The following is a 23985-nucleotide window of genomic DNA, read 5'->3' on the forward strand; positions in this document are numbered from 1 at the left end:
CCTAATTGGACTTCGAAAATTGGAGACGCTCCCATCGACAACCCTAAACAACCCTGAACAACCCCAACCACACTCTCATCAACCTCGTCCTCTTCCTCTCCATACTCCTCACCATCCGCCGCAACTTTCAACAGATTGGCGATACGGAAAAGGTTCCTGTTGATAGAACGCAACAGGTGCAATCTCTCATCCTGGTGTCACAGGCTGCGCCTGTAGAATAAACGATATGTTATTCGGAAGGATGATCGGAGGGGTTAACAGGCTACCTACCCCGCACGATGTATATTTGTATATAGAGCTGTCCGATCGGACATCCGTTCTTCTCTTCTTCAACGAAATCTCTTGTGTAGCTAGTTATTAGCACTACGGGCTTAGCCCATAACACCTGGTCCTCATCATGGCGACCATACGCATACACGTCCAGCTCTTCAATAACACCCTCAACCTACTGACCGAAGTCCACGTCCGTGCGATGCATCGGCAAATGAGTGACAGTGGTCCGCATCGGCCGTGGAAGTGAGATGCAGTGCTTGTTCGACTGTACACAGCCCTCGTAATTGTGGTGTCTGATCTCGCGGTGGCAGCGGTGGCTCGGGTACGACTTGAGTAACTTCACGCAGCTGATACACAACCGGGAAGCCTCTGCAAGCATAATGGAATACGAGCGCGGAGCTTTGGGGAACTGCGGGGCCCAACTGGCTTGGGCTGAGAAGCATACTGACCTGAAGTAGCTGAGGGGTGGCCTCAGGGTGAGGGAGAGTCAGGGCTGGCGTGGGAACTTCTTGCTCATCTCCAGAAACATCGTCGACAGGATATTTCTTCTCAGCCTTGGTGCTGGCACAGATAGGACCATGGACAGAACTGTCGTCAGGCCTTTTCGCGGATGATTTGGTTTTGTTTGTCCCGGTGGGTTTCGCATTTTCAGGATCGACGGTGGTCTGCTTTCTCCCGCGAGGTCATTTCTTGTAGGTGGGCTTGGGCGAGATTCGTTCTGTTTGATATATCGTTTTAGAAGAGGTGTTATGTGGGGGTGGGCTGGCCGTGGAGGATGGGGTTGATAGCTTACTTTTTTGTCCTTATATTCTTGTCTTTCACACGGACTGGCTCTTTCTTTATAGGAAGCTCCATGCTGTTGTCGTTGTTTGCCGGAGAAGGCATCTTTCTAGAGGTGTTCAACTGTCGGTGCGGTATTGGAAGGCGAAGGGAGAGAAGTAGGAAAGGGAAAAGGGAATTGAGCGGGGGACGAGGAAACTGGGATGGTTGAAGTAAATGTCAGTAAAAATGGCACTACACGGGTTTACTAGCAGGCTTATTTTCATTACGCCCCGGGTTTCTGTAGAATGCTTTGTCCTTCCATCACCTACGCGGTACAGTTTATCCGTATAAAGAGCAGCACGTCGAGAATAAAGACCTGGGATTTGAATAGAAAAAGAAGCATTGTCCCATGCCCCATTAAGTGGAGAGCTTTCATTGATATGTTACATGATATTTCCAAAGATAAATCTACATCCCATAAACAAATCATCCATCATCGATCATATCTCATAACTATTTTCAGTATCCCCCATAAATAATCAATCCAAACAAAGAAATCAGGGGAACAAACCATCCTCCGGCCTCAAAATCGAGAGATTTGCCTCCCTGTACCGATCGAATCCCTCATCCAACTGCCTCCTAATATCCTGCTCCTTCTCGCTACCACGAATAGGATGCAGATAGTGCTCGATCTGCTCGATGAGAGGATCCAAGTACTCGACTCCGATAGTCTCCATGAGATTCAGGTAACGGTCGTAGCCCTCAATCACGCGACACAGGATATCCCACAGGGCGACGAGGATGCGGGTGACTTCGTTGCGTTCGATATTGACGATGTCCTCGAGGAGCAAGTGGCGGTTGCGGGTGTTGAGGAAGGAAGTGTAAACGAAGTTGTCGTATAGGTCGAGGAAAGTGGTCAGGAGGGTTTTCTCAATGGGGGTGACTTTGCGGAGTTGGCTTCTGTACAGCGTTAGTTTCTCTCATAGGGCAAAATCAGTGAAGGTCTTACCCTAAGATCACATGGAGCATGCGACGATAACGAATAAAGAAGTTAACGCTCATGTCCCTGGAAACCTCGCGCAGGATGTAGTGCACGCGAGAACCGACATCAAGCAATTCAATCAACCGGGCATCAACGACGGCCAGATAGCGCGTGACCACAGACGCGATCATCTTGATGTCGTAGGTAGCTCCGGCAGACATAAAGTGCAACGGAGAACTGTTTTTATTGACGAACAGGATCTCCCCCATACGGATGATCAAGTAGGAGAAGTCATGGAAGACACCTCTAGGGCCATCGCCAAGATACTGACTGCAGAGCAGACGTCTCATATCGTCGACAACGCGCATTTTGTCGGACTCTTCACGGGAAGCGTACATCCCAGGGGGTGAGGAAGCGCTCGAGCTTGGTTCGTTGGGGCCTTGCGATCCATCGACGTCGTTGATATTTTGCTCAACTGTACTCTGGTATTCAGCTTCATCTTCTTCGATCGGCGCGAGAAGGGGTCGAGGCTCTTCCTCTTCTTCATCGCTGCTGGAGAAGCTCGGATTGGCGATACAAGGATCAATTTCTCTGAAGCGAATGACTTCCTCGACGACCTTGGAGATGGCGTAATTGTAGGCCTGTTCAAGCTGGATGATGTCGACAGGCGGGTACATCTCGCAAGACTCGTAATAGTCAGGGAACGGTTCAGTCTTGGGCCCAGACGACTCGACAGAGGACTCGACAGGCGTTTCGATAGAAGATTCGACGGAGCTAACAGAATCGCTCTGGTAATTTCCCTCCTCATCGGTGAGTCGGCAGCCACCTTCGCAACCTTCGACAGAGCCATAGTCGCCCTCTTCTTCATCTTCATCGTACTCGTCTTCCTGCGCAGCTTGAGCCTCATAAAGCGCGAGGCCCTCCAACGTATTTGCCAGCAAGCCAGCAAGCGACTGGCGATACTCACCTAGTCTCTGAGGATCAATGCTCACGGGCACAGGCTGAATGGGTGAGCAGGGACGAGGAGGGGTCAGCGCCGCCTGTTGTCTGGCGTAGCTAAACACGCGAAAGGCAGCATCCGCGACGAGGGTCTCAGGAAACACTTCTTCATATGTGGGAACGCGTGTTTGGTTTTCAGTTGCGGAGGTCGCACCAGCGATAGCGCCAGCAGAGCTGGCTTCGTGCATGTCTTGGTCCATCTTGCCTCTTCGAGTAGTGGATGGTAAACTTGCTCAATGACGGAAATTGCACAAAGCTTGGGCAAGAAGATAGAGGATGATTAGATAGAATGGAAATAAAGGATATAAATGATAGAGAGAAAGCAAAAAGAATGAAGAAATCACTCCTAGATGAGGGGTTCTCATTCACTGCTGCGAGCATGGGCTTGCAACTCATTTTAAGATGAGCCCTGATTTACATTCACTATCACAAAAAGACCTTTGTTTTCCTGTGTGATATGCAGACACAGTAAATCTTTTTAATGGTATATCCTTTATTCTATTCCAAGTTCTTCTTTAATGCTGTAAGTTCTGTGGCAAGCCCTAAGTTGAAATAGAGTGTTCCGCGACACAACTGCAAGCTACATTCAGTTTCTAATAGGATGCGTATTTTGTGAAAAAACACCAGTGAATCGAGAAATGTGGATTGATGCTCTTTATATAGCCTATTTTAGTTTTCTTTCGAGCCTTTCTCGTCCTCCTAAGACCGCAGGCCAGCTCCGAACCGAAGAACATACTAAACGATCAACGAATGATCGAGCCATGAATATTACCCTCGAACAAATATACGAAATGAGTGATGCTATTCGAGTCTGTTTTGTTATGAAAGAAGTCTCTCCATTTGTCAAAGAGCACTTAGTTGCCGACAGCTATCGCGTCCGCAAACCGCAAGGCTATCGATTGCAAGCGAGGGCATCGCAAGATGTGAGATACGTCGCCAATTCGCCAGAGGTTTCAAGACGGACGATTGGATATATGGGTATGATTGAAAGCATATTAGGGCAGCATAGAGTTGATATATGGAAGAATGAGACTCTTGTCATACATCAGTCGTGATTGTCCACGGACTAAGACCAAGTTCGGTCCATGATACCATCCTAGCGTTTACCAAAGAAACGGACAGTTCAATGTTCAAATTATGAATATGTATTCCACTAACTATTAATTAAACTACACTAACGTGAATGTACCGTAACTCAATCCGAAAAACGCTCACTGAAGGAGCGCTCCACACCGATCGAGAAAAACACGGCGAGCCCTCCCCCTTAAGCACGCTCGGTAAGGAGACAGAACGAAAGGAAGAACAAAACGTCCCAACCAGCCGGCTGACTCCTCAAGCAATACCCAAGGTGTAAAGGACCTGTTCTTCTTCGCACATTGACTGATTGGCACGCCATTGAAAGAATCGTGACAACTCAAAGTAGTGCGGTCGATATGGAACAAGTAGGGTACAAGACGAACATCCCTAGTCATCCTTTTTGGATTGTCCTTGGGTGTCACCAGATGAGGGAGCCTGTTCGTCCTCATCATCGTCATCAGGTAATGGGACGTCCAGGACGCGTTCCCCTGCCTTTTCCAAAGTCCTTCGGCTCCAGCTTCTTACACCCTTATAAACAGCCTGCGATCTGTTAGTGACAGAAAAGGCATAAGGTGTGGCAGCTAGCTTACCACAAGGAAAGTCAGAACACCAAGCGCAATCATAATCCAGGTTATGGAAGCCGCTCGATTCCTACCGGAGTTTCTTCCGTTGAGAGTCGAGCTGCGTACCCATATCTGCCATGATAATGACCCCAGGAGTGTCTTGATTAAAGATAGGACGCCCAATGACGTAAAACCCTTCGCAAAGTGTTCTATCCAAGAGTAACTTGGAACGTCTCGCCTGACATCTCTGCCAAGGCTGGACTCCCAATACTCGACATGATAGATGGTGTCCACGGGATCCACGTAAAGGTTGATAATTGGGTCAGCAACGAAACCAAGCAAAAAGACAGTGAGCACTAAAATTCCCAAGGTCAATGTAATTTGGGTCATGGCGCTACTGATCCAACGCGACCACCTCAAACGTTCCAAACGATACTGGAACCCACAAGTCGGGCACTGCCAGTAGTTTCTCTTGGCGTAGCCTGGGTCTGCGTGTCGCCACGATTGAAGACAACCTTCATGGACGTATCGCGAGGACCCCTTGCATCTGCAGGGTCGCAGGAGCCGACCAGATTCCGGATCAGAGGACTCATATACCACCCGCGGCTTAGGCTGAAGAAACCCCGGCAGGTTCTCAGAGGGAGGATGAAAGGTCGGGTAGACTGTCTCCAAGCAGATGCGGCATTCGCGGGGTCCGTAGCGCTTTTTGGAACTCTCCGAGTTCGCAGCATCGCTTGTCTCTGTGCGTTTTGGGGGGGGGTCAGAAGTCCGGGGTGCTTCTGAGCTCGAGGGAGCAGAGGAGCTTGACGGCCACTGCCAGCGTGGCTCACTTCGCAAGTCCATTATGTGCCTGCACAGTCAAGGAATTATAATGTCACAACATAGCAAGTCAGAATTGAGCACAGGTCGGTGATTGAGCTCTGGCAGCTGTATTCAAACAGTCACCGAGCACTGAGGGAAGAAGAGAAAGTGAACTGGAGCTGGGAAAATTTTATGGTGGAAGTGGAGAGACGAGAATGGAACTGCGCTAATTGGCTTAGTCAGGAGCTGTAACGACTAGCCGCTCGGCTATCGTGGCTATCGTGGCTCACCGCCCCAGGCGCGGCTTGGCACCACCTTACCTAACCAGAGGTACTGCGTCAACGCCCGGTCGCCAGTGCCAGAGCGCAGCTTCACTCGAAACCCCCTCAGGCCTCATCTCTGTTTGTGTTGATTGTTTTTACCGGACCTTTCCCCTACTTCTCTTTCACCTATCTAGTGAGGTCTTGGATTGTCTCGATGGCGGACCGTTACTCGTTCTCGTTGACGACCTTCTCGCCCAGGTAAGATGAGCTCCCCGGATGATCTGGAGGTGGGCATTTGCTAACGAATACTTTACAGCGGAAAGCTGGTGCAGATTGGTAATACACCATTTGTGTTGTCCTCATTGTAATGCAGCTGCTGATCGTGCCCAGAATATGCCTTAAACGCCGTCAACCAGGGTGTCACTGCTATCGGAATCAAAGGTATTGTGACATCTAGCTCATCGGGAGAGCTTGGGATAGCTAACATGGATGCGTTGGTCTTCTACAGCCACGAACGGAATTGTGCTTGCTACCGAAAAGAAGTCCTCCTCGCCGCTCATTGACCCTCCCTCCCTCTCCAAGATTTCCTTGATCACACCGGACATTGGCATGGTCTATGCGGGAATGGGTCCCGACTACCGTGTTCTTGTCGATAAGGCACGGAAGGTTTCCCACACTGGTTACAAGCGGATCTATAACGAATACCCCCCGACTCGCATTCTCGTGCAAGACGTCGCCCGTGTCGTGCAAGAAGCAACACAGTCTGGTGGTGTCAGGCCATACGGTGTCAGTTTGTTAATTGCAGGATGGGATGAGGGTGTTGAGCCCAACACAGGAGAGGCCCAACGGGGTGACGACGCAGACGATGTCAAGAAGGCGACTGGCCAGACTGGGGGTATTCTTAAGGGCGGCCCAAGCTTGTACCAGGTTGACCCCAGCGGTAGTTACTACCCCTGGAAGGCCACGGCTATTGGCAAGCACGCAACCAGCGCAAAGACATTCCTTGAGAAGCGATACACCGAAGAGCTGGAGCTGGAAGACGCCATTCATATTGCTCTGCTGACTCTGAAGGAGAGCATTGAGGGTGAAATGAACGGTGACACAATAGAGCTCGGTAAGTTGCACCTCATGGACAGTGCGTCTATGTTTCAGGGGCCACGTGCTAACCATATTTTCTTTAGGTATTGTTGGTGACCCTGCCGACAGCCTGCTGGGCTACGAAGGTGTCGAGGGGGCCCGGGGACCGCGGTTTAGGAAGTTGACGAAGGAGCAGATTGAGGATTATCTCAGTCATCTATGATTGATGATGGCCTATTTGTTGAGCCTTGTAGTATAATAGACCGTTGTTGAGTCTGGCAAGGTTCCACCAAGTAATCAACTGCGATGGGATGGCCATAGCAGTGCGACTTGACTTAGGGCGGGTTTGACATTCGCCACAGAATGAAATGACGTTTGGTCTGAATGATAATGATTATTGCAGTCTTTTTTTTTCTTTTCTTTCCGTTGTGGATCAAGCATAGATATATCCTAATACTGGAAATATGTCAGGTCCAATGTCCCATCCCGGATCGCATCTTACTCTGAACTGAGTGTGACAGCTCACAGGCCAAACACGCCGATTTGAAACAGATCAGGTGCTTATTTTTTTTTTTTACTTTTTCTCCTTGATCTTGACGAATGTCACCTGCTGTGTGATTGTATCACCATTCTTGTAATCATGAAAAGCGCCTGTTGACCTCCTTCGCCCTTTGCCCCTTTGCTCAATATTTACAAATTATGCCCCTGCCTCACTCTTCTTGACAGATACTAGAACCCGAAAATCACGACTGGCAATGACCCTCCCTAACCCCATCAATGAAATCACCGGCTCCCTCTACCACTACGCCCCGGGGTACAAGATCCTACTATCAACCTTCATCGCGGTCTCCTGGTACAATGCCACCGAGCTCCTCATCCTCATCTTCTGCACCTTCCGCCGCTACCACGGCCTCTACTTCTGGAGCCTGCTGGTCTCGTCCTGTCTAGGGGTGACGCCGTACTCGCTGGGGTTCCTCCTTAAATTTTTCTCCGGGTACAGCCCGTTCATCGGCGTTTCGCTGTTGACGGTTGGCTGGTGGTGCATGGTGACCGGGCAGTCGATGGTGCTGTATTCGCGGCTGCATCTCGTTGTCCGGGACGAGCGGCTGCTGCGCAAGGTGCTGGTTATGATCTGGGTTAATTTCGTGGTGCTGCATATCCCCACCACGGTGCTGACGTATGGGTCGAATGCGCGGAATATGCGGTCGGGGGAGTTTGTGCGGGGTTATAATATCATGGAGAAGATCCAGATGACTGGGTTTACGGTGCAGGAGTTGATTATCTCGGGGCTTTATATCTTCGAGACGATCCGGTTGCTGAAGTTGGGGTGGGATGAAAATAAGCGGAGGATTATGCATCGGCTTGTCGGGATCAACGTTGTGATGTTGCTTTTAGATTTGATTCTTTTGGCGCTGGAGTATGCAAATCAGTATGCACTGCAAATCACGCTCAAGGGTATGTTTTATAGCATCAAGCTGAAGCTTGAGTTTGCCGTGCTGGGGAAATTGGTCGATGTTGTTTGTGGTGAGCATTTGCCTTCGCAGTTGGTTTTTGAGGAGCCGGGGATGCCGTTGAATCCGGTTGGCACGTCTATTGCGTCGTCTAGTCGGCTGCTCGATGCAAGGCCGATTCATACTCCAGAGTCGACAGCGCAAACGGTGCGGCCGGGTGTGTCGAGTGGGAAAAATTCGAGCTTAGAGCGGATTTCTACCTGGGTAGAGAGGCAGCGGCGGAATGATTCGTGAGGCTGTATCGTATATCATAGAGTTGGATATTATCGACGGCAAGACGTGAGGTATTAATCAAAATAATCCAAAAAGACTAAAGATATTGCTTCTCTGGATTCTGGAGTAGGGCATCATCGTCCTCGGCCCATCCGTAGTCCCCATCAGAGTCATCTTCGTCATCCTCACTGTCCGCAATTTCATCAACTTTCCGCTTTCTTTGGCTCGCTAGCTGGCCGGCTGGTTGACTGGGTGGTTGACTTGCCGGCTGACTCGCTGGCTGGGATAGAAGCTCGCGTGGTTCTGCTACCTGCGGAGTAACACTGGGGGGCTGCTTCTTTTCCATCCCACGGAGACCGTCCTGCATCACGGTCAATTGATTGCGGCAGCATACATCCCAAGAGAACTCACCGACTCAGTAGCGAACGGAACAATATTCTCTTCCAACCTCAATGCCAAAATCCTTCCTGACCGTTTCATGACCTCTGCAAAGCGCGCATTAACCAAAATAGGCAAATCCTCTTCCACCACTGTGCAAAAATCACGATACAGTACAACCCTCGTAGCGATACAATTCTCCCACGCGCCGCCCGCCAACACAGGACAGAGCGTTGCACGCGGCTGTCCCTTGATCTTGGTATGCGTCTGGTTAATAGCAAGCACCGCCAGTCGACGTGTGGTGGCCAGTTTCATTAATTGATTGGCTAGGTCGCTTGTCACGTTCCAGCGCCGGTTCATGAGCCATTGGATCTTGGTCTTGTCTGTGATGTCTGATTGCGCGAGACGCGCTCGTAGTTCTGTTGGGTTGGGGAAGTAGGAGGGGAATGGGCCGGATATTGAGTCGACTACCAGGAGTGAGGTGTCGTCCGGGGGGAATAACTTCGGTGGACGGAATAATAACGCGAGAAGATGTGGGAGGGACGCAGTACGGAAGTAGTGCAGGTTCTGGATTGCGTCTTCTTCTGACCTGTCGCCTTCAATGGATTCCAGTGCCTTCCGGAGCATCTTCCTGAGGCGGGGTCTCGGTAGAGGTGACATGGTATCTGTGGTCTGTTAACAGATGATCTAGGCCGGCTATCGCGCTCGCATACCAATCCAAACCACTTTCCGTCTATCTAGTAGGGCATTGACTGCCGTACTCAATCTGTAGTAACCGTCAGAATAGTCTCTTATGCAGAGGAAGCAGACCTACGCCAACGCCGTCTTCCCCACGCCGGGTGGCCCATAGACCTCCGTAACCTGACCGCAGAGAATTCCCGGACTGGAGGTAGTGGACCCAGGTACATCCTCTCCAGAAGGCGGACAGAGCGCCTCATCGAGTCTCGATAACCCCGTTGAAATCGCGCCCGGAGTGGCAGACGCGCCGGCCGACGCGTGCAGAGACTGCGATGCTGAGATGGGAATCACGCGATCTACGGATGTCAGAACTTCTGAACGGTTTCTTGATCGTATAGAATAGCAACGTACGGGATTCCTCGCTGGCAAGCCCCAAAAGATCCTGCTGGCTCATTATGGTGGCTCGCGTGGCGACCGGTTGTGGGAGATTCAATTGTTGTTCACGGTTTCATCGCAGCTCCCCACAGCTTCATATTAGTATTGTAGCGTCTAAATAGGACCTTATGTCGTTGACATCTCGCAGTGGTGCCCTTGTAGTTGTGAGAATAACAGCGAAGACGAGCATCCCAAAAAGGAAGTGCGGATCCTCCGATTCCGCTCCGAAGCTTTATGCAGATGCAGTCAATTGACAAAGTTTTATTTTCTATTCAATAACACCAATTGACACTTCTTGTATATATAACACCAGATTGGATTGTATAGCTCAAAGTGTGGTGAGGATGTTCGACATGCTCCCACAATCCGATGCTGCACCCATCATCACAATCATATGTATACTCCCAATCCTCCTCATCCTCAACCTTAAAACACACCGACAAAGACACCCACGTGGCTGCCGCAGACTAGGCCTGTCCCCAGGAAAAAGCAACCTCCACGACGAATACCACCCTAAATACACCCAGGGGGTTCCAGAAACCCACCACGACGCCAACGGCAAGCCCTCATGGCGCATCAAAGCCCTATTCACATATCCAATCAAGAGCTGTGCTGGTGTCGAGCTGGATGTATCTGATGTCGTCCCTACGGGATTGAAGTATGACCGGCAGTTCTGTTTTGCTGAGTATGTTGTGCCTAAACAGCAGGATACTGAACCGCATTGGACGGCGAGGACGCTTCGTGATAAGCGCTTTGAGCGGATGGCGTTGCTTAGGACGGAGATTTGGGTGCCTGATTCTTCGGCTGCAGATTATGCGCCGGATTTGGATGAGGTGAAATCTGAAGGCGTGATGGTTGTTTCCTACCCGCGGACGTTCGCTGGTGCCACATCTTTCCTAGGGAAGCTCGGGATAGCACTGGGCATTATATCCAAAGAACGATCCTTCCAGGTTCCCCTCTCGCCACCCCCAGACAACCTCCCATCCTACCCCTGCAAACCCGTTAGAATCTGGAAAGATTCCCCCATAGCCTACAACTACGCAATCCACATCCCTCCCTCCCTGCACACGTACCTAGCCTCAGACACGCTAACCCTCTTCCGCGCAAACCCCTCTCACCATCGCGAAATCTTCCGCTGCGCACCACCAAAGGAAACACTAGGCTTCCAAACTGTCACCGATTTCGCAGATGCCTACCCAATCCACCTCCTCACCCTATCCAGCGTGCGCGACGTAGCTTCGCGCTGTGTGGCTGATATTCCGCGTCTGAGCATCCGGCGCTTCCGCGCGAATATAATCGTCCAGGGTCCTGCGGCGTTTGAGGAAGATCAATGGAAGAAGATTGTTATCGGTGGTGTCGGGGAAGGGGTTGAGGTTCATACCGTTTGTCGGACGGTGAGGTGTCGGCTGCCGAATGTTGATCCGGATACTGGGTTGAGGCATCCTTGTGAGCCGGATCGGACGCTGCGCGGGTATCGGAGGATTGATCCGGGGTGTTTGGCGTATGCTTGTTTGGGGATGCAGCTTGTTCCGGCTGTGGAGAGTGAGTGTCTCTTGTGTTTTGGGGGGTTGGTGGCTGACTCTGCGGTAGGATTTAGGGTATCAGTGGATGATCCAATTTCTGTGCTGGAGATAGGGGAGCATTTTTATATTAAGATGTTGGCTGCTGGGGAGAAGATCCCAGGGGAATAGGTATGTACACCGCTCGATACTACGGAGTCATGCTAACATGTAACGTAAGAGGGTATCCAATCATATGTCCAATCATACGAACAATGTATATTTATACAGCGGCAGAACCAGAAGGCTCCGACTCCGCTTTACTACTCGACCGTTCCTCGTTCTTGTTTTCCTGGCTAACCGGGGCCTGCATGTGGGCGTTCACGATGGCCATCTCCTCATCCGGATTCTCGGGTAGAATGAGGTTCAACACTAATCCGATCAACGCGGTGATCGCAAAGCCATTCTCCATCACCAGGTCTATCGCATCGAGCAGGCCCGTCAAGCCGTGGTTGTCGCCGCTGTATGTAAAAACGTACGAGAACCAATCTGGTACCAAGGTGGCAGCCATACCGATGGCAAAAGACGCAGTGAGAATAAAGCGATTACGTCGGGTAAACGGCACAGACGCGATGATTTTGATACCAGAGACAGCAACCGACGAGAAGAGAAAAGTCGTCATGCCGCCGAAAACCGGACTGGGAATGGCGACTAGGGCAGCAGCGAACCTGGCGAAAATGCCCATGACCAGCAGGAAAAAGCAGCAGCAGTATCCGGCCTTGCGGTTGGCGCATTTGGTCAGGGCGATGACGCCATTGTTCTGTGCGAAGACGGACATGGGGGTGAGGGTGCATAGGCCGGCGAGGAGGCAGGTTATGCCGTTCCCTAGGACGCCGCCTTGAATGCGAGAGTCGAACTCGGGGCCTTCAACTTCGCAGCGGGAGACGTCGCAGGTGGCTGTGATGTCGCCGATGGATTCCATCATGACCACGATGTACACGGCCAGCAGCGGGAGGATTAACGGGGGGTAGATGGTTAGAGGGAAGGTTTTGACCCAGATGAACGAGGCAACTGGGGCGGCGTCAATTCCGGAACGATCAAAGTACCCGCAGGCGCCTGCGACAATACATCCCACCAAGAGACCGATGATGACAGCGCAGGATTTCATGATAGGTGCTCCGAAGCGTTCACAGATGATGATGGTGACAAAGACCAGAAACCCTAGACCAATGAACTCGGCGCTGCCCCAAGGGAGGGCGTGTGGAGCGTCTGCACTGGGGCACAGGGCACGGCTGGCCGGGTCATTTCCACAGCTACCTGAGCCACCAGCCCAGTCCTTCATGCCGGTTTCCAGAAGCGAGGCTCCAATTGATAGGACAGTCGGGCCGGTGACGAGCGGCGGAAAGAGGCGTTTCAGGACCTTGCTGCTCAGGAAGGACAGGCCTATTTCCAGCAACGAACACAGACACGAGGTTCCCAGCAATGCGCCGTATCCGCGTGGACATGGCAGACGGTTTCCCTCGGTGTCAACCGGACAATACCCCGACGAGTACATCTGGGTGAAGGTACCACTGGCAACAGTAATCGTCGCAAACGAGCACCCTACCACGGAAATCAACCCAGTTCCAACATAATACTTTGTCTTCCATATATGCATCCGCGTCATCTGAATCAGGGACAGCAGCCCAGCGGTGATCAGCGAAGTCGACACGAGGTACTGATACGTTTCGGTCCCGAAATTCGCACCCGACGAACCCCCCAGCAGGATAGGAGGGGAGATAACGCCGGCCAACATGGCCAGGGTGTGTTGCAGACCTAGCAGCAAAGCCAGGAGGACAGGGACTTGATCATCGAGACCGAAAAAGGGAGCGGACTGTCGGGACTTTTTGGTGAAAGGGATGCGAGGGGTGAAGAGGTAAGCGTAGTCATAGTCGCCGACGAGGCCGTCTTTCGTGGTAAATGTCTTGACGATGCGTCTGGCCCGTTCTGTCCAGGAGCGTGTGGGATATTGGTCGAGATCCATGGTTGTTGTTATGGATCAAGAACTGGCGGGGATGGGAATCTGGGGATCGAAAATTTATATACATACCTGCAGCGGCATGCGCGGGGATGCTGTACTACATTGGTAGTAGTTTCCTGCATAGATACTTGGATATACATAAAGCGATCGAATACGGGGATGTTATCAGATAAGAAGATGGTCTTATCAGCGGATTCCGCCGGCATCGCGCAGGGCCGATACGCGGGGTTCCGAAACATTTTGCATTTTTAAGCACGATTCTCTAGTTACAATCCTAGACACGTTGCTGGTTCTGCTTTTGCTTGAGTGGGATGTTCCTTGCACAGTAGTACCCGGGAAAGTATGCTGGTTCTGGAAAGCTTTGCGGGGTACATATAAGTACACAAGCCTCGGGCATAAATAGTAGCCAATGAGACATTGCTTACCTAGACTCGGAAGATAATGGATCCTGCATAGATGGCTCTACTTGTACTCCGTAAAATATTAACGGACTCTTATCGATAACACGTGAGATCACCGCCCTTCCTAAAATGGAAACGACCGAGTGGCCAACAGCGGCAGAAGAGCCGCCAATCACAGCTCACCAACAAAGAGACCGCCTTCCGCGGCCGAAAGCGTTGGGGACCCAACGGATCCCCGGCGGGCCAATCAGGGGCGTAGCTGCAAGGGCTTGAATAACCTCATGCTGAGGATTTCCATACAAAAGATTAGAATATCCTCGGGTCTGGTAGACTCGACAGCTTTATAACCGTTGCCACTGTTACTTCTGTCTCAATTACTTGTGTGTGTGTGTGTGTGTGTGTGTGTGTGTGTCGCTCTCGTTTACTTTCTCTCTGTGTCTCTTGGTGGCACAAATCCGGGAATCTCCTCCGCTATAGATCCCCAACCGTCGCCGTGTTCGTCCCCACCAGAGAATCCTTCTCCTCCACTTTTCCCTACTTTTCTAGTCTTCGATCTTCTACTCTTCTCGTCTTCTTCTCTCTGCTCTCAATCCATTGTCTTTATACCTTGTCAGCGGGATATCCTACCAGGTATCTCATCACCATGTCGGCCAAGGCAGACTCCCGCCCTAAGGCTACCGATTCCAAGAAGGTCCATATCGCCGATACGCCTCTCACTCGCCAGAACTGGTACAAGCATGTCAACTGGTTGAACGTCTTCCTCATCGTAGGAATTCCCATCTATGGCTGTATTCAGGCCTTCTGGGTGCCATTGCAGCTCAAGACTGCCATCTGGGCCGTTGTCTACTACTTTTTCACTGGTCTCGGAATCACTGCTGGTATGTTCCTTGCTCCAAACCCTCACTGTTGAATTAGCCATTCTAACATCGACAGGATACCACCGTCTCTGGGCTCACTGCTCGTACTCCGCTACCCTTCCGCTCCGTATCTGGCTCGCCGCTGTTGGAGGTGGTGCCGTCGAGGGTTCCATCCGTTGGTGGGCTCGTGACCACCGCGCTCACCACCGTTATACCGACACCGACAAGGACCCCTACTCGGTCCGCAAGGGTCTGCTCTACTCCCACCTAGGATGGATGGTCATGAAGCAGAACCCCAAGCGCATTGGCCGGACCGACATCACCGACTTGAACGAAGACCCCGTCGTCGTGTGGCAGCACCGCAACTACCTCAAGGTGGTTTTCACCATGGGTCTGGCTGTTCCCATGCTGGTTGCTGGTCTCGGATGGGGTGACTGGTGGGGTGGCTTCGTCTATGCCGGTATCCTCCGCATTTTCTTCGTCCAGCAGGCTACCTTCTGCGTCAACTCCCTTGCCCACTGGTTGGGTGAGCAGCCCTTTGACGACCGCAACTCCCCCCGTGACCACCTGATCACTGCCTTTGCCACCCTCGGCGAAGGTTACCACAACTTCCACCACGAATTCCCCTCCGACTACCGCAATGCCATTGAGTGGCACCAGTACGACCCCACCAAGTGGACCATCTGGATGTGGAAGTCCTTGGGCCTGGCCTATGACCTCAAGAAGTTCCGCTCCAACGAGATCGAGAAGGGTCGTCTGCAGCAGTTGCAGAAGAAGATCGATCAGAAGCGTGCCAGGCTCGACTGGGGTGTTCCTCTGGACCAGCTCCCTGTTCTCGAATGGGATGACTATGTCGACCAGGCCAAGAACGGACGTGGCCTCATTGCCATTGCCGGTGTGGTGCACGACGTGACTGATTTCATCAAGGACCACCCTGGTGGCAAGGCCATGATCAACTCCGGTATTGGCAAGGACGCTACCGCCATGTTCAACGGCGGTGTCTACTACCACTCCAACGCCGCCCACAACCTGCTCTCGACCATGCGGGTGGGTGTGATCCGCGGTGGCTGCGAAGTCGAGATCTGGAAACGCGCTCAAAAGGAGAGCAGCGATTATGTCCGGGATGCCACCGGTCAGCGTATTGTCCGGGCTGGCGAGCAGGTGACCAAGATCCCTGAGCCTATCCCCACGGCCGATGCCGCATGATTTCCTTGTCTCCCACCTATATATATGTGACGATTTATTCTTCACGACCCTTGTATCATTGTTTCCTCGCACTCATGGCGTGTTTCTGTGTTGGGTTGGAGTTTCATCGGCGTTGGTTGGTACATAACGATTGAGAAAACGCATGTTGGACACTATTGTCCATAAAAAGCCGTAGATTAGATAGATAATCTTGACGACGCTACGTATGACCGTCTTTATTTCCCGTACTCCGTAGCTCTCATGGCTATTACTGTAGAAAACCGAAGAAGTCCATCGAGCGGAGAATTATGGGTCGGAGAAGTCAACCCGACATCCCCAGCATCAGGATCTAACTTCCGACACCATTCTTGCACCACTGCCACGTATTCCCCCATACATACATAGCACACGATTACCCCGCATCCACCACCATTCCCTCTCGTCTACTCATCCACGCCCTCGTTCTACTCGTGGGCATCCTCCTCGTCACCGTGGCTCCCCCGCGACTCTCCTCCCCCACTACCCGATTGACATCCATTTGGAGCCATATCCGCGGCTCTCGAGTATCAACCACGACCTCGCCAGCTCTAACCAACCTCCGCCGTCTTCTCACCACCTCCACCATGGCCCCCGACCACCTTCGCAAACCTCCGCAAGCCCCTCCCATCTTCACCGCAACCGCCCAGTCCATCGTGGACGACGCAAAGCGCCTCATCGAATCCTCCCGCAAAGTCCAAGATGACGTCGTCGCAAAGGTCTCCCCGGACTCGGCCACCTTCGCCTCCGTCATGAAGCCGCTCGCCCAGGATGAGAATGTCATGGCCCTCGAGTCGCACATTCTCGGCTTCTACCAGGCTGTTTCCACGGAGCAGCAGCTAAGGGATGCCTCGTCCAAGGCGGAGGAGTTGATGGATGAATTTTTCATCGAGACGGTTATGCGCGAGGATGTGTTCAAGTTGGTTGATGCTGCGTTGAAGAAGGATGAATCTCTTGACCCTGAATCGAGAAGGTTGCTGGAGAAGGAGCACAAGGATTATATCCGGAATGGATTGGGTCTGCCGGCTGGTCCGAAGAGGGATCGGTTCAAGGAGATTAAAAAGCGTCTGAGCCAGATTAGCATTGAGTTCCAGAAAAACCTCAATGAGGAGAATGGCGGGATCTGGTTCACCCGCGAGCAGCTCGACGGCGTCCCCGAAGATGTCCTGGGTGAATTGAAAAAGGGCGAGGGTGAGAACGAGGGCAAGCTCCGGTTGACCTTCAAGTACCCCGATCTCTTCCCTACCATGAAGTACGCGAAGAACGCCGAAGTCCGGAAGCAGGTGATGATCGCCAATGAGAACAAGTGCAACCAAAATGTACCCTTGTTCCGTGAAGCTATTGTCCTCCGTGACGAGGCCGCTCGTCTCCTGGGCTATCCCAACCATGCGGCCTTCCGCATCGAGGACAAGATGGCCAAGACCCCGCAGACCGTCGACACCTTCTTGGGTGACCTACGCACCCGTCTCGCCGGCGGCGGGCAGAAGGAGATAAAGGAGCTGCTGGCCTTGAAGAAGGCCGACTACGAGGCTCGGGGTGAGTCGTTCGACGGCCGCTACTACCTGTGGGACCACCGGTTCTACGACCGTCTCATGCTGGAGCAGCAGTACTCGCTGGACCAGCAGCAGATTGCCGAGTACTTCCCGCTGCAGACTACGATCGCGGGAATGCTCAAAATCTTCGAAGAACTGTTTGGCCTCGAATTCGTCGAGATCACCGGCGAGGACCGTGCCCAGGTTGCCCCCACAGGCAAGGGCAACGACATCGTGTGGCACGAAGACGTGCAGATCTTCAGCGTCTGGAACGACAAGGGCGAAGGCAACGGCTTCGTCGGCTACCTGTATCTCGACCTCTTCCCCCGCGACGGCAAATACGGCCACGCCGCCAACTTCAACCTCCAGCCCGGCTTCATCGACACCAACGGCAACCGCCGCTACCCGGCCACCGCCCTGGTCTGCAACTTCACCAAACCCAGCGCCAAAAAGCCCAGTCTCCTCAAGCACGACGAAGTCGTCACCCTATTCCACGAACTTGGCCATGGCATCCACGACCTCGTCTCCAAGACAATCTGGTCGCGCTTCCACGGCACTAACACCGTCCGCGACTTCGTCGAGGCTCCCTCCCAAATGCTCGAGAATTGGTGCTGGACCCCTTCGCAGCTCAAATCTCTGAGCAAGCACTACTCTACCCTCTCCCCGGAGTACAAAGCCAGCTGGCAGGAAGCCACGGGCACCGCCGCCGAAGCCCCCGAACACATCCCCGACGACATCATCGCCAACCTCATCCGCACCAAACATGTCAACGACGCCCTCTTCAATCTCCGCCAGCTCCACTTCGGCATCTTCGACATGACCGTCCACGAACCTGCCTCCCACGAAGCCATCGCTACCCTCCCCATCTCATCTACCTACAACTCCCTCCGCAAACAAATCACCCTCATGGACGGGCCCGAGGCCATCGGCCTAGGCGATGAATGGGGCCACGGCGAAGCGACCTTCGGACATCTCATCGGTGGGTACGACGCGGGGTACTACGGATATCTCAGCTCGCAGGTGTACTCGACGGATATGTTCTACACAATCTTCAAGGATAATCCGATGGATCAGGCGGCCGGTAGACGGTATCGGTATACCGTGCTGGAGAAGGGCGGTAGTCAGGATGAGATGAAAACGTTGACGGAGTTTTTGGGCAGGGAGCCTAAGACGGATGCCTTTTATAAGGATATGGGGCTGGCCTAACTGTATTCAGATTGAGTGCAGTTCTGTATTAGTCTGAGTTAGCGAGTTGTAGAGTGAGCTATCGATAAGCTCACCGCCTAGCAGCTTCGAGTAGCAAATTAAGATATGACAATCAACCAGTATTCAATTAAGTTCAATCCTTCTTCTCCTCTACCCATCTTCACGACACATACAGACACAAACACAATGTCCGAACCGCTCCCTCCTACCACTAAAACCCCTCCCCAGAACCCCGACTCTTACCTCACGAATGAACCCAACGAATCCACTCTCAACGACCCCAGCCTCACAACCAACGAAGAAAAGAAAACCCTCCCCATAAAAACCCATCACTGCCGCTTCTGCAACCACCTCCTCCTCGCAACAACGCGCTCTCTCCCTTCCCTCCCCCGACGCAAAGATCCCGCCCGCGACGCCGCGCTCATTCTCCCCCTCCCGAAATCGACTACCAACGACGACGATGTCGAAGACGAGACAAACGCGCGGGGGGTAAAGCATTACTCCATCCTGCTTAGTACGAGTATACCGGATCGCAAGGCGACGCTGGTGCGGCGCGAGGACGGATTCGAGAAGAGGTTGTTGCTGCGGTGTGGGCGGTGTCGGGTTGTTGTTGGGTATTTCTTGGACGACGTGCATTTTCCGGGACATGCGGATGATACTAATGAGGGTGGAGGCGGGGTGAAGGTGGTGTATTTGCTACCTGGGGGATTGATAGAAACAGGGATTATGGGCGATGAGGATAAAGTCAAGCCTATGGATCAGGAATGGAGCGGATGGGCATGATTACTGCTACGAGAATCATAACGAGAAAACGTTGAATGCATTATGTCCTATACTCCGTAGCTCGTGTGGGTATCATAAATCAGTTGGCCAGGATAGTGCGAACGAGGTCTGCGTTAGTTAGCGACGGTCAGTCTGTCTCAGTCCAAACCAAGGGAACGCACCGGTATAGTTGATCTCTCCCGAACTAGTATCAACCGCCTTGAGCAGCTCATCGACCTCTTCATCCGACATTTTCTCTCCGAGGTTTGTGAGGACTGCGCGTATTAGCACTGCGTTCATATCACCGGAGGGAACAGGGACGAGGCGTACTGTAACGAAGCTGTCCCACACCAATAAACCCGGTCAAATCCTTGTCAAACACCTGGAAACCGCGGCAGTATTCCTCGGGCTCGCCAGGGTCGCGGAAACCACCGGGGCGACTCAGCACTTTCGAGAACGCATCGAAGTCGACTATCGTTACCCCCCAGTATTAGCATAATCCACCCAGTATTATTTATAAAGCAGCGGAATCTGGATACAGAGACGTACAGTCACCACCAATACTCTTCTCCAACTCGGAAATCTCCGCCAAGGTCGGGTTCTGGCCACAGGCGCGGAGCAGATCGCCAAGCGACTCGAGGGCGACTTTGCCGGTGCCGCGCTTGTCGAAGAGCGAAAAGGCTTCTTTGTAATTGGTGGAGGACTGGTCTTCTTGTGAGGACATTTTCTTTTCTTCGTGGAGTATTGATTTGATGATTTGATGTAGAAGAGGGATGAGGTGTGATGAGGGAAACAGAGGTGGTGGTGGTGACAGGGAACAGAAGGGAACAGAACCAGGGATAGCCGGAGTAACCAAACAATGCAGGAGCGGCGAGTTGAGTGTCACTGGGTAACTACTCGGAGTGCTGGACGCTGCTTCCTTGCGTTTTGCATGGAATGCTCGAGTTCTGGCTCTGTCTGTCTGCCATTCACTGCCATTCACTCAGGGGACGTACCATTGTGTGTAGTATTGTGTAGTTGTAGAGATGAGTGGTGGTGGGAGTATCGACACAGTGAAGCAACACGGTATAATTGATCAATTCAACGACAAGATAGTAGCAGTGACAGTAGTAGGATAACAGCAGAGAAGAGGACAGCAGATAAAACAGTTATCAGATAAACCAAGTGGGCTGCCGTTGGGGGGGAAACCGCTTTATTATGATCGACTCTCACCTTGTCCTCAGGCATCAGCGCTAGTCAGGCACACAATAGTAAAAGATCACTCGTCTTCATTGTTACTAAAAATACATACAGGTATAACTATACGGAGTAAATAAATAATAATACAAGATAGAATCAAACCAGTCCTGCTGTTTCACATGCTCCCACACAACTTCCCAATACAACGCCCTACCAGCTCCCCCGCCTCCTGAATCAACTCCCACCGACTGTCCACAAAACTTTCCCGCAGAATCATCAACAGCCCCAGACTCTGATTCCGTCCGCCCATGTGCTCCAGCTCATTCGGGTCCCGCGCGCCCCCGACCCGCCGCAGGAACGAGTGCATATCGGCCGCTTGTTCCGCTTTGCTGTTCAGTGACACTGGTGCCAGCGATCCATCCAGAGCGTAGCCGTAAGACCAGACTACCAAGGCCGCCATGTAGAGCACCCACGGGCGGTTGAGGAGGTAGTCGTTGCGGGCGGAGTAGGTAGAGGTGGTTTCGTTGGACCAGAAAGTCGAGGTTTGTTCGGGGAGGAGGCACTTGGAAAGGATCTTTAGAGCGTAAAACGTCGCATCCCGTGCGGACGCTTTGGTTGCCCAGCTTGTCATTTTCTCGCGCGCGGCGCTGTAGTCCCGCGTGGTGATGGAGCGGCCCAGGAGTCGACCTGCGCCTGCGAAGATCTGGCAGTCGACAATGTCCACGTGCGAGGCCATGTGTGCCAGCGCGTGCAGTGCATCCCGTGAATCCAGCACGGGATCTTCTGCGGCGAAGCGGTTGGCGTGGTACGAGAAGAGCGAGCCCTGTCCCAGGGCTTCGTCGTAGTCGCGGCGCCAGTTATCGAATGCCCGCAGCAGCGACGACCGCCATTTGTCGCGGCCTCCCAGGGCTTGCGGCACTCCCAGCGAACTGACCTGCAGATCCCGCTGGTTCATGTGCCAGCTGACGCTGAGCAATCCGGACATGAGGATTGCTCGACCAAAGGCGTTGGTACGGACAGACTCGCCGTTGAGTGTCTTCTTCAGCCCGTCCAGGAACAGGACGGGCTTGACGCCGTTGGCTTTCAGGCTGGACTGCATCCGGGCTACTTCTGCAGAGGTAGTTGCGGACCACAGCGCCTCGTCGCACGGCAAGGGCAGCCGCAGCTCATGGGCCACCATCTTAACCGAGTGTCCGAACATGGTTGCGTGCGTCGAGTCCAGCACAAACGCAGCAAATGCAACACGTCGAGTACCTTCAGCCTTGATCCAGTTCGACCACGAGTCATCAGCCACTGTCGACGTCGACCCAAATCGCGAGTGACCAGCGCCGTCGTGCATGTTACCAAATGCATCCTTTCCAATAAGGGAGCTGCCGCGACGCATCAAAGTCAAGGTCGTGTCGTGGTGGATATGAGCCCGCTCGTGAAGGGCTCGAGTAGAAAACCGCTTCTCGTAGACCTCCAGCAGCAACAAAGCCTGGAAGATCCACAGCTTAGCGGGTGGACGGAAGTCAGCATCCATGAACAGCTCCCATCGCAGGTGCCAGGCGATAAAATCGGCCAATTGTGCGGACGCCTCAGTCACGGACCCGTGCACTTTGTCCAGCGTAGCAGCCCCAATGGCAATAATAGCCAAAAGGAGCAGGTTGGGCGTCTCATCTGCAGAAAACGTTGGTTGATGCAGGATAGGTAGCTGGGGGTGGAAGTGGTACCAGTAAGATCCGATGTATGTATGCATCATGCGCAGACTGAGAACATGGTGGTCATCGTCCAGGTTACCTTGCATCAGCGAGTCCTTACGCTTAGCCGCCGCAGAATATGCCGCCTCGTTGAAACGGGTGGACATCAATTGAAGCAAATCCTGGCGTTTTTCCCCCGATAGGACGGCCTGTGGCGATCCAGTGTCCAGGATACTGGTGACACTCATAGGATGCTGCTGCTGGGTCGGCAGCATGTTGTTGAGTAAAAGCCCCTGGCAAGCAGGGTCGTTCACTAAAAAAGAATTCGACATTTGCATTGTGTCAAGGTATCCCGGCATCATCCCGGTTGTTGGTGTCGGTGCCACTGACGGTGGCAGTGGTGCAAACCCTCCCAAGGACGGCGATGTTGTGGATGGAGGAGGGGTGGCCATTTGGCCCGGCTCGTTGAACAGCCATGCGGCAAAGTCATCCGCCATGGCAAACGGAGACCGGTTGTAGGTCTCGCCGCCAAACATGGGGTATGCACAGGGAGACATGGGATCAAAACCGGCATCAGTCGCTGTTGGCCCGGGAGCCATCAGGCTGGAGTCGAGCCCACTCAGGGTGGTCGGTGTTGGGGCGGTGCTAGTAGCCAGAGAGAGATCCGAGTATGTGACGGGAATGGTCATACCCGGCTGGGAGTCGTAGGTCGTGGTCGGATTAAAGGAGTTTCCGTTCATATCGGGAGTAGAAAAGGGTTGATACGAGGTAGGGATTGTTTGTGATGTGGTAGCCGTCGACACAGGCGTCCCAAATTGCTGGGGATCCTGCCCCAGATCGCTAATGGGAGTATGGGATGACGAGCGGTCACTGACCGGGCCATACGGAGGAAAGGATGTGGTGGATTGAGCGGCGGGAGAAGCTAGGGTGTAGTTGGTCGAGCTATGCGGCCGGGGGAAAGGATAGTCGGGCATGTATTGATATGTTCCGAGAGGCACCGTGGATGGTGTTTCTGGGTTGCTTGTTGCGGGCAGGATGTTGGAGGAGGGCAGTGTAGTAGGAGGAGCGCTAGAGGGAGCATTGGAAGGGACCAATGGCTTGCCATGATGGGAAGCAGTCTGGGCGAAGTGATCGCGTTTCTGCAACTGGGAACCCCTTGTAGTGTGTCGTTCCCGGTGCCGGATGCAGAGATCCTGACGCACAAAAGACCGGTAGCAATCGGGGAAATCACACCGGTAGATTTGCTTGGGGGTGTCTAGCAAGGTTAGCATTGTACTTGAGCACGCCGGGAAGGGACGTACGGTTCAATTGATGACGGTAGAGATGCTCAGCACGGGAATAACTCTTCCCGCAGCCCTCATGGCTGCAAACAAACTTCTTGTCTGTGTAGACCTTGCGAGTGCGCTTGCGCTTCTTCGCGGCGGCATCGATAGTCGACTGCACCGGGCTCATGTCGAGGACCTTGGGTTGGCCTTGTTCCAGTTGGGCCATGGCTGTGACGACGCAGGGCATATTGTATCTGGTATTGTCAGGCAATCAAACGAAGGGCATGACTAGTCTGGCTGGATAGTGATATTATCCAAAAGGCCGGACGGGCTAGGTACTTATATAGTGCCG

The 23985-nt window shown here is 52.9% G+C and overlaps 12 protein-coding genes across 12 annotated transcripts; 6 read left to right on the forward strand and 6 right to left on the reverse strand.

Moving 5' to 3' along the window:
* Nucleotides 1-1592: 1592 nt before the first annotated feature.
* Nucleotides 1593-3216, reverse strand: ACHE_60988A (uncharacterized protein; the record flags this gene model as incomplete). The annotated part of the gene is made up of 2 exons (XM_043282224.1): nt 1593-1995; nt 2045-3216. 2 exons carry the CDS (start codon nt 3214-3216, stop codon nt 1593-1595), a joined length of 1575 nt encoding a protein of 524 aa, XP_043139624.1.
* Nucleotides 3217-4480: 1264 nt separating this feature from the next.
* Nucleotides 4481-5499, reverse strand: ACHE_60989A (uncharacterized protein; the record flags this gene model as incomplete). The annotated part of the gene is made up of 2 exons (XM_043282225.1): nt 4481-4633; nt 4684-5499. 2 exons carry the CDS (start codon nt 5497-5499, stop codon nt 4481-4483), a joined length of 969 nt encoding a protein of 322 aa, XP_043139625.1.
* A 710-nt stretch (nt 5500-6209) lies between these two features.
* On the forward strand, nt 6210-7020 carry pre8 (proteasome core particle subunit alpha 2; the record flags this gene model as incomplete). The annotated part of the gene is made up of 2 exons (XM_043282226.1): nt 6210-6834; nt 6902-7020. The coding sequence occupies 2 exons, from the start codon at nt 6210-6212 to the stop codon at nt 7018-7020; spliced, it is 744 nt and encodes a 247-aa protein (XP_043139626.1).
* Nucleotides 7021-7552: 532 nt separating this feature from the next.
* On the forward strand, nt 7553-8542 carry ACHE_60991S (uncharacterized protein; the record flags this gene model as incomplete). Its single annotated transcript, XM_043282227.1, has 1 exon — nt 7553-8542. One exon carries the CDS (start codon nt 7553-7555, stop codon nt 8540-8542), a length of 990 nt encoding a protein of 329 aa, XP_043139627.1.
* Nucleotides 8543-8618: 76 nt separating this feature from the next.
* ACHE_60992A (uncharacterized protein) lies at nt 8619-10031 on the reverse strand (the record flags this gene model as incomplete). The annotated part of the gene is made up of 5 exons (XM_043282228.1): nt 8619-8882; nt 8933-9564; nt 9613-9665; nt 9714-9933; nt 9989-10031. The coding sequence occupies 5 exons, from the start codon at nt 10029-10031 to the stop codon at nt 8619-8621; spliced, it is 1212 nt and encodes a 403-aa protein (XP_043139628.1).
* Nucleotides 10032-10365: 334 nt separating this feature from the next.
* On the forward strand, nt 10366-11703 carry ACHE_60993S (MOSC domain protein; the record flags this gene model as incomplete). Its single annotated transcript, XM_043282229.1, has 2 exons — nt 10366-11554; nt 11603-11703. The coding sequence occupies 2 exons, from the start codon at nt 10366-10368 to the stop codon at nt 11701-11703; spliced, it is 1290 nt and encodes a 429-aa protein (XP_043139629.1).
* A 91-nt stretch (nt 11704-11794) lies between these two features.
* On the reverse strand, nt 11795-13534 carry ACHE_60994A (nucleobase:cation symporter-2 family protein; the record flags this gene model as incomplete). The annotated part of the gene is made up of 1 exon (XM_043282230.1): nt 11795-13534. One exon carries the CDS (start codon nt 13532-13534, stop codon nt 11795-11797), a length of 1740 nt encoding a protein of 579 aa, XP_043139630.1.
* A 1041-nt stretch (nt 13535-14575) lies between these two features.
* OLE1_2 (stearoyl-CoA 9-desaturase sdeA) lies at nt 14576-15995 on the forward strand (the record flags this gene model as incomplete). Its single annotated transcript, XM_043282232.1, has 2 exons — nt 14576-14810; nt 14866-15995. 2 exons carry the CDS (start codon nt 14576-14578, stop codon nt 15993-15995), a joined length of 1365 nt encoding a protein of 454 aa, XP_043139631.1.
* A 602-nt stretch (nt 15996-16597) lies between these two features.
* ACHE_60996S (M3 family metallopeptidase) lies at nt 16598-18748 on the forward strand (the record flags this gene model as incomplete). The annotated part of the gene is made up of 1 exon (XM_043282233.1): nt 16598-18748. The coding sequence occupies one exon, from the start codon at nt 16598-16600 to the stop codon at nt 18746-18748; it is 2151 nt and encodes a 716-aa protein (XP_043139632.1).
* A 186-nt stretch (nt 18749-18934) lies between these two features.
* On the forward strand, nt 18935-19531 carry ACHE_60997S (uncharacterized protein; the record flags this gene model as incomplete). The annotated part of the gene is made up of 1 exon (XM_043282234.1): nt 18935-19531. One exon carries the CDS (start codon nt 18935-18937, stop codon nt 19529-19531), a length of 597 nt encoding a protein of 198 aa, XP_043139633.1.
* A 79-nt stretch (nt 19532-19610) lies between these two features.
* Nucleotides 19611-20508, reverse strand: CDC4_2 (putative cytokinesis EF-hand protein Cdc4; the record flags this gene model as incomplete). The annotated part of the gene is made up of 5 exons (XM_043282235.1): nt 19611-19639; nt 19693-19785; nt 19841-19981; nt 20060-20213; nt 20506-20508. The coding sequence occupies 5 exons, from the start codon at nt 20506-20508 to the stop codon at nt 19611-19613; spliced, it is 420 nt and encodes a 139-aa protein (XP_043139634.1).
* Nucleotides 20509-20864: 356 nt separating this feature from the next.
* Nucleotides 20865-23859, reverse strand: ACHE_60999A (putative C2H2 finger domain protein; the record flags this gene model as incomplete). The annotated part of the gene is made up of 2 exons (XM_043282236.1): nt 20865-23623; nt 23670-23859. The coding sequence occupies 2 exons, from the start codon at nt 23857-23859 to the stop codon at nt 20865-20867; spliced, it is 2949 nt and encodes a 982-aa protein (XP_043139635.1).
* Between the last annotated feature and the right edge of the window lie 126 nt (nt 23860-23985).

Source organism: Aspergillus chevalieri, chromosome 6 (assembly GCF_016861735.1).
Source record: "Aspergillus chevalieri M1 DNA, chromosome 6, nearly complete sequence".
Classification (NCBI taxonomy): Eukaryota; Fungi; Ascomycota; class Eurotiomycetes; order Eurotiales; family Aspergillaceae; genus Aspergillus; species Aspergillus chevalieri.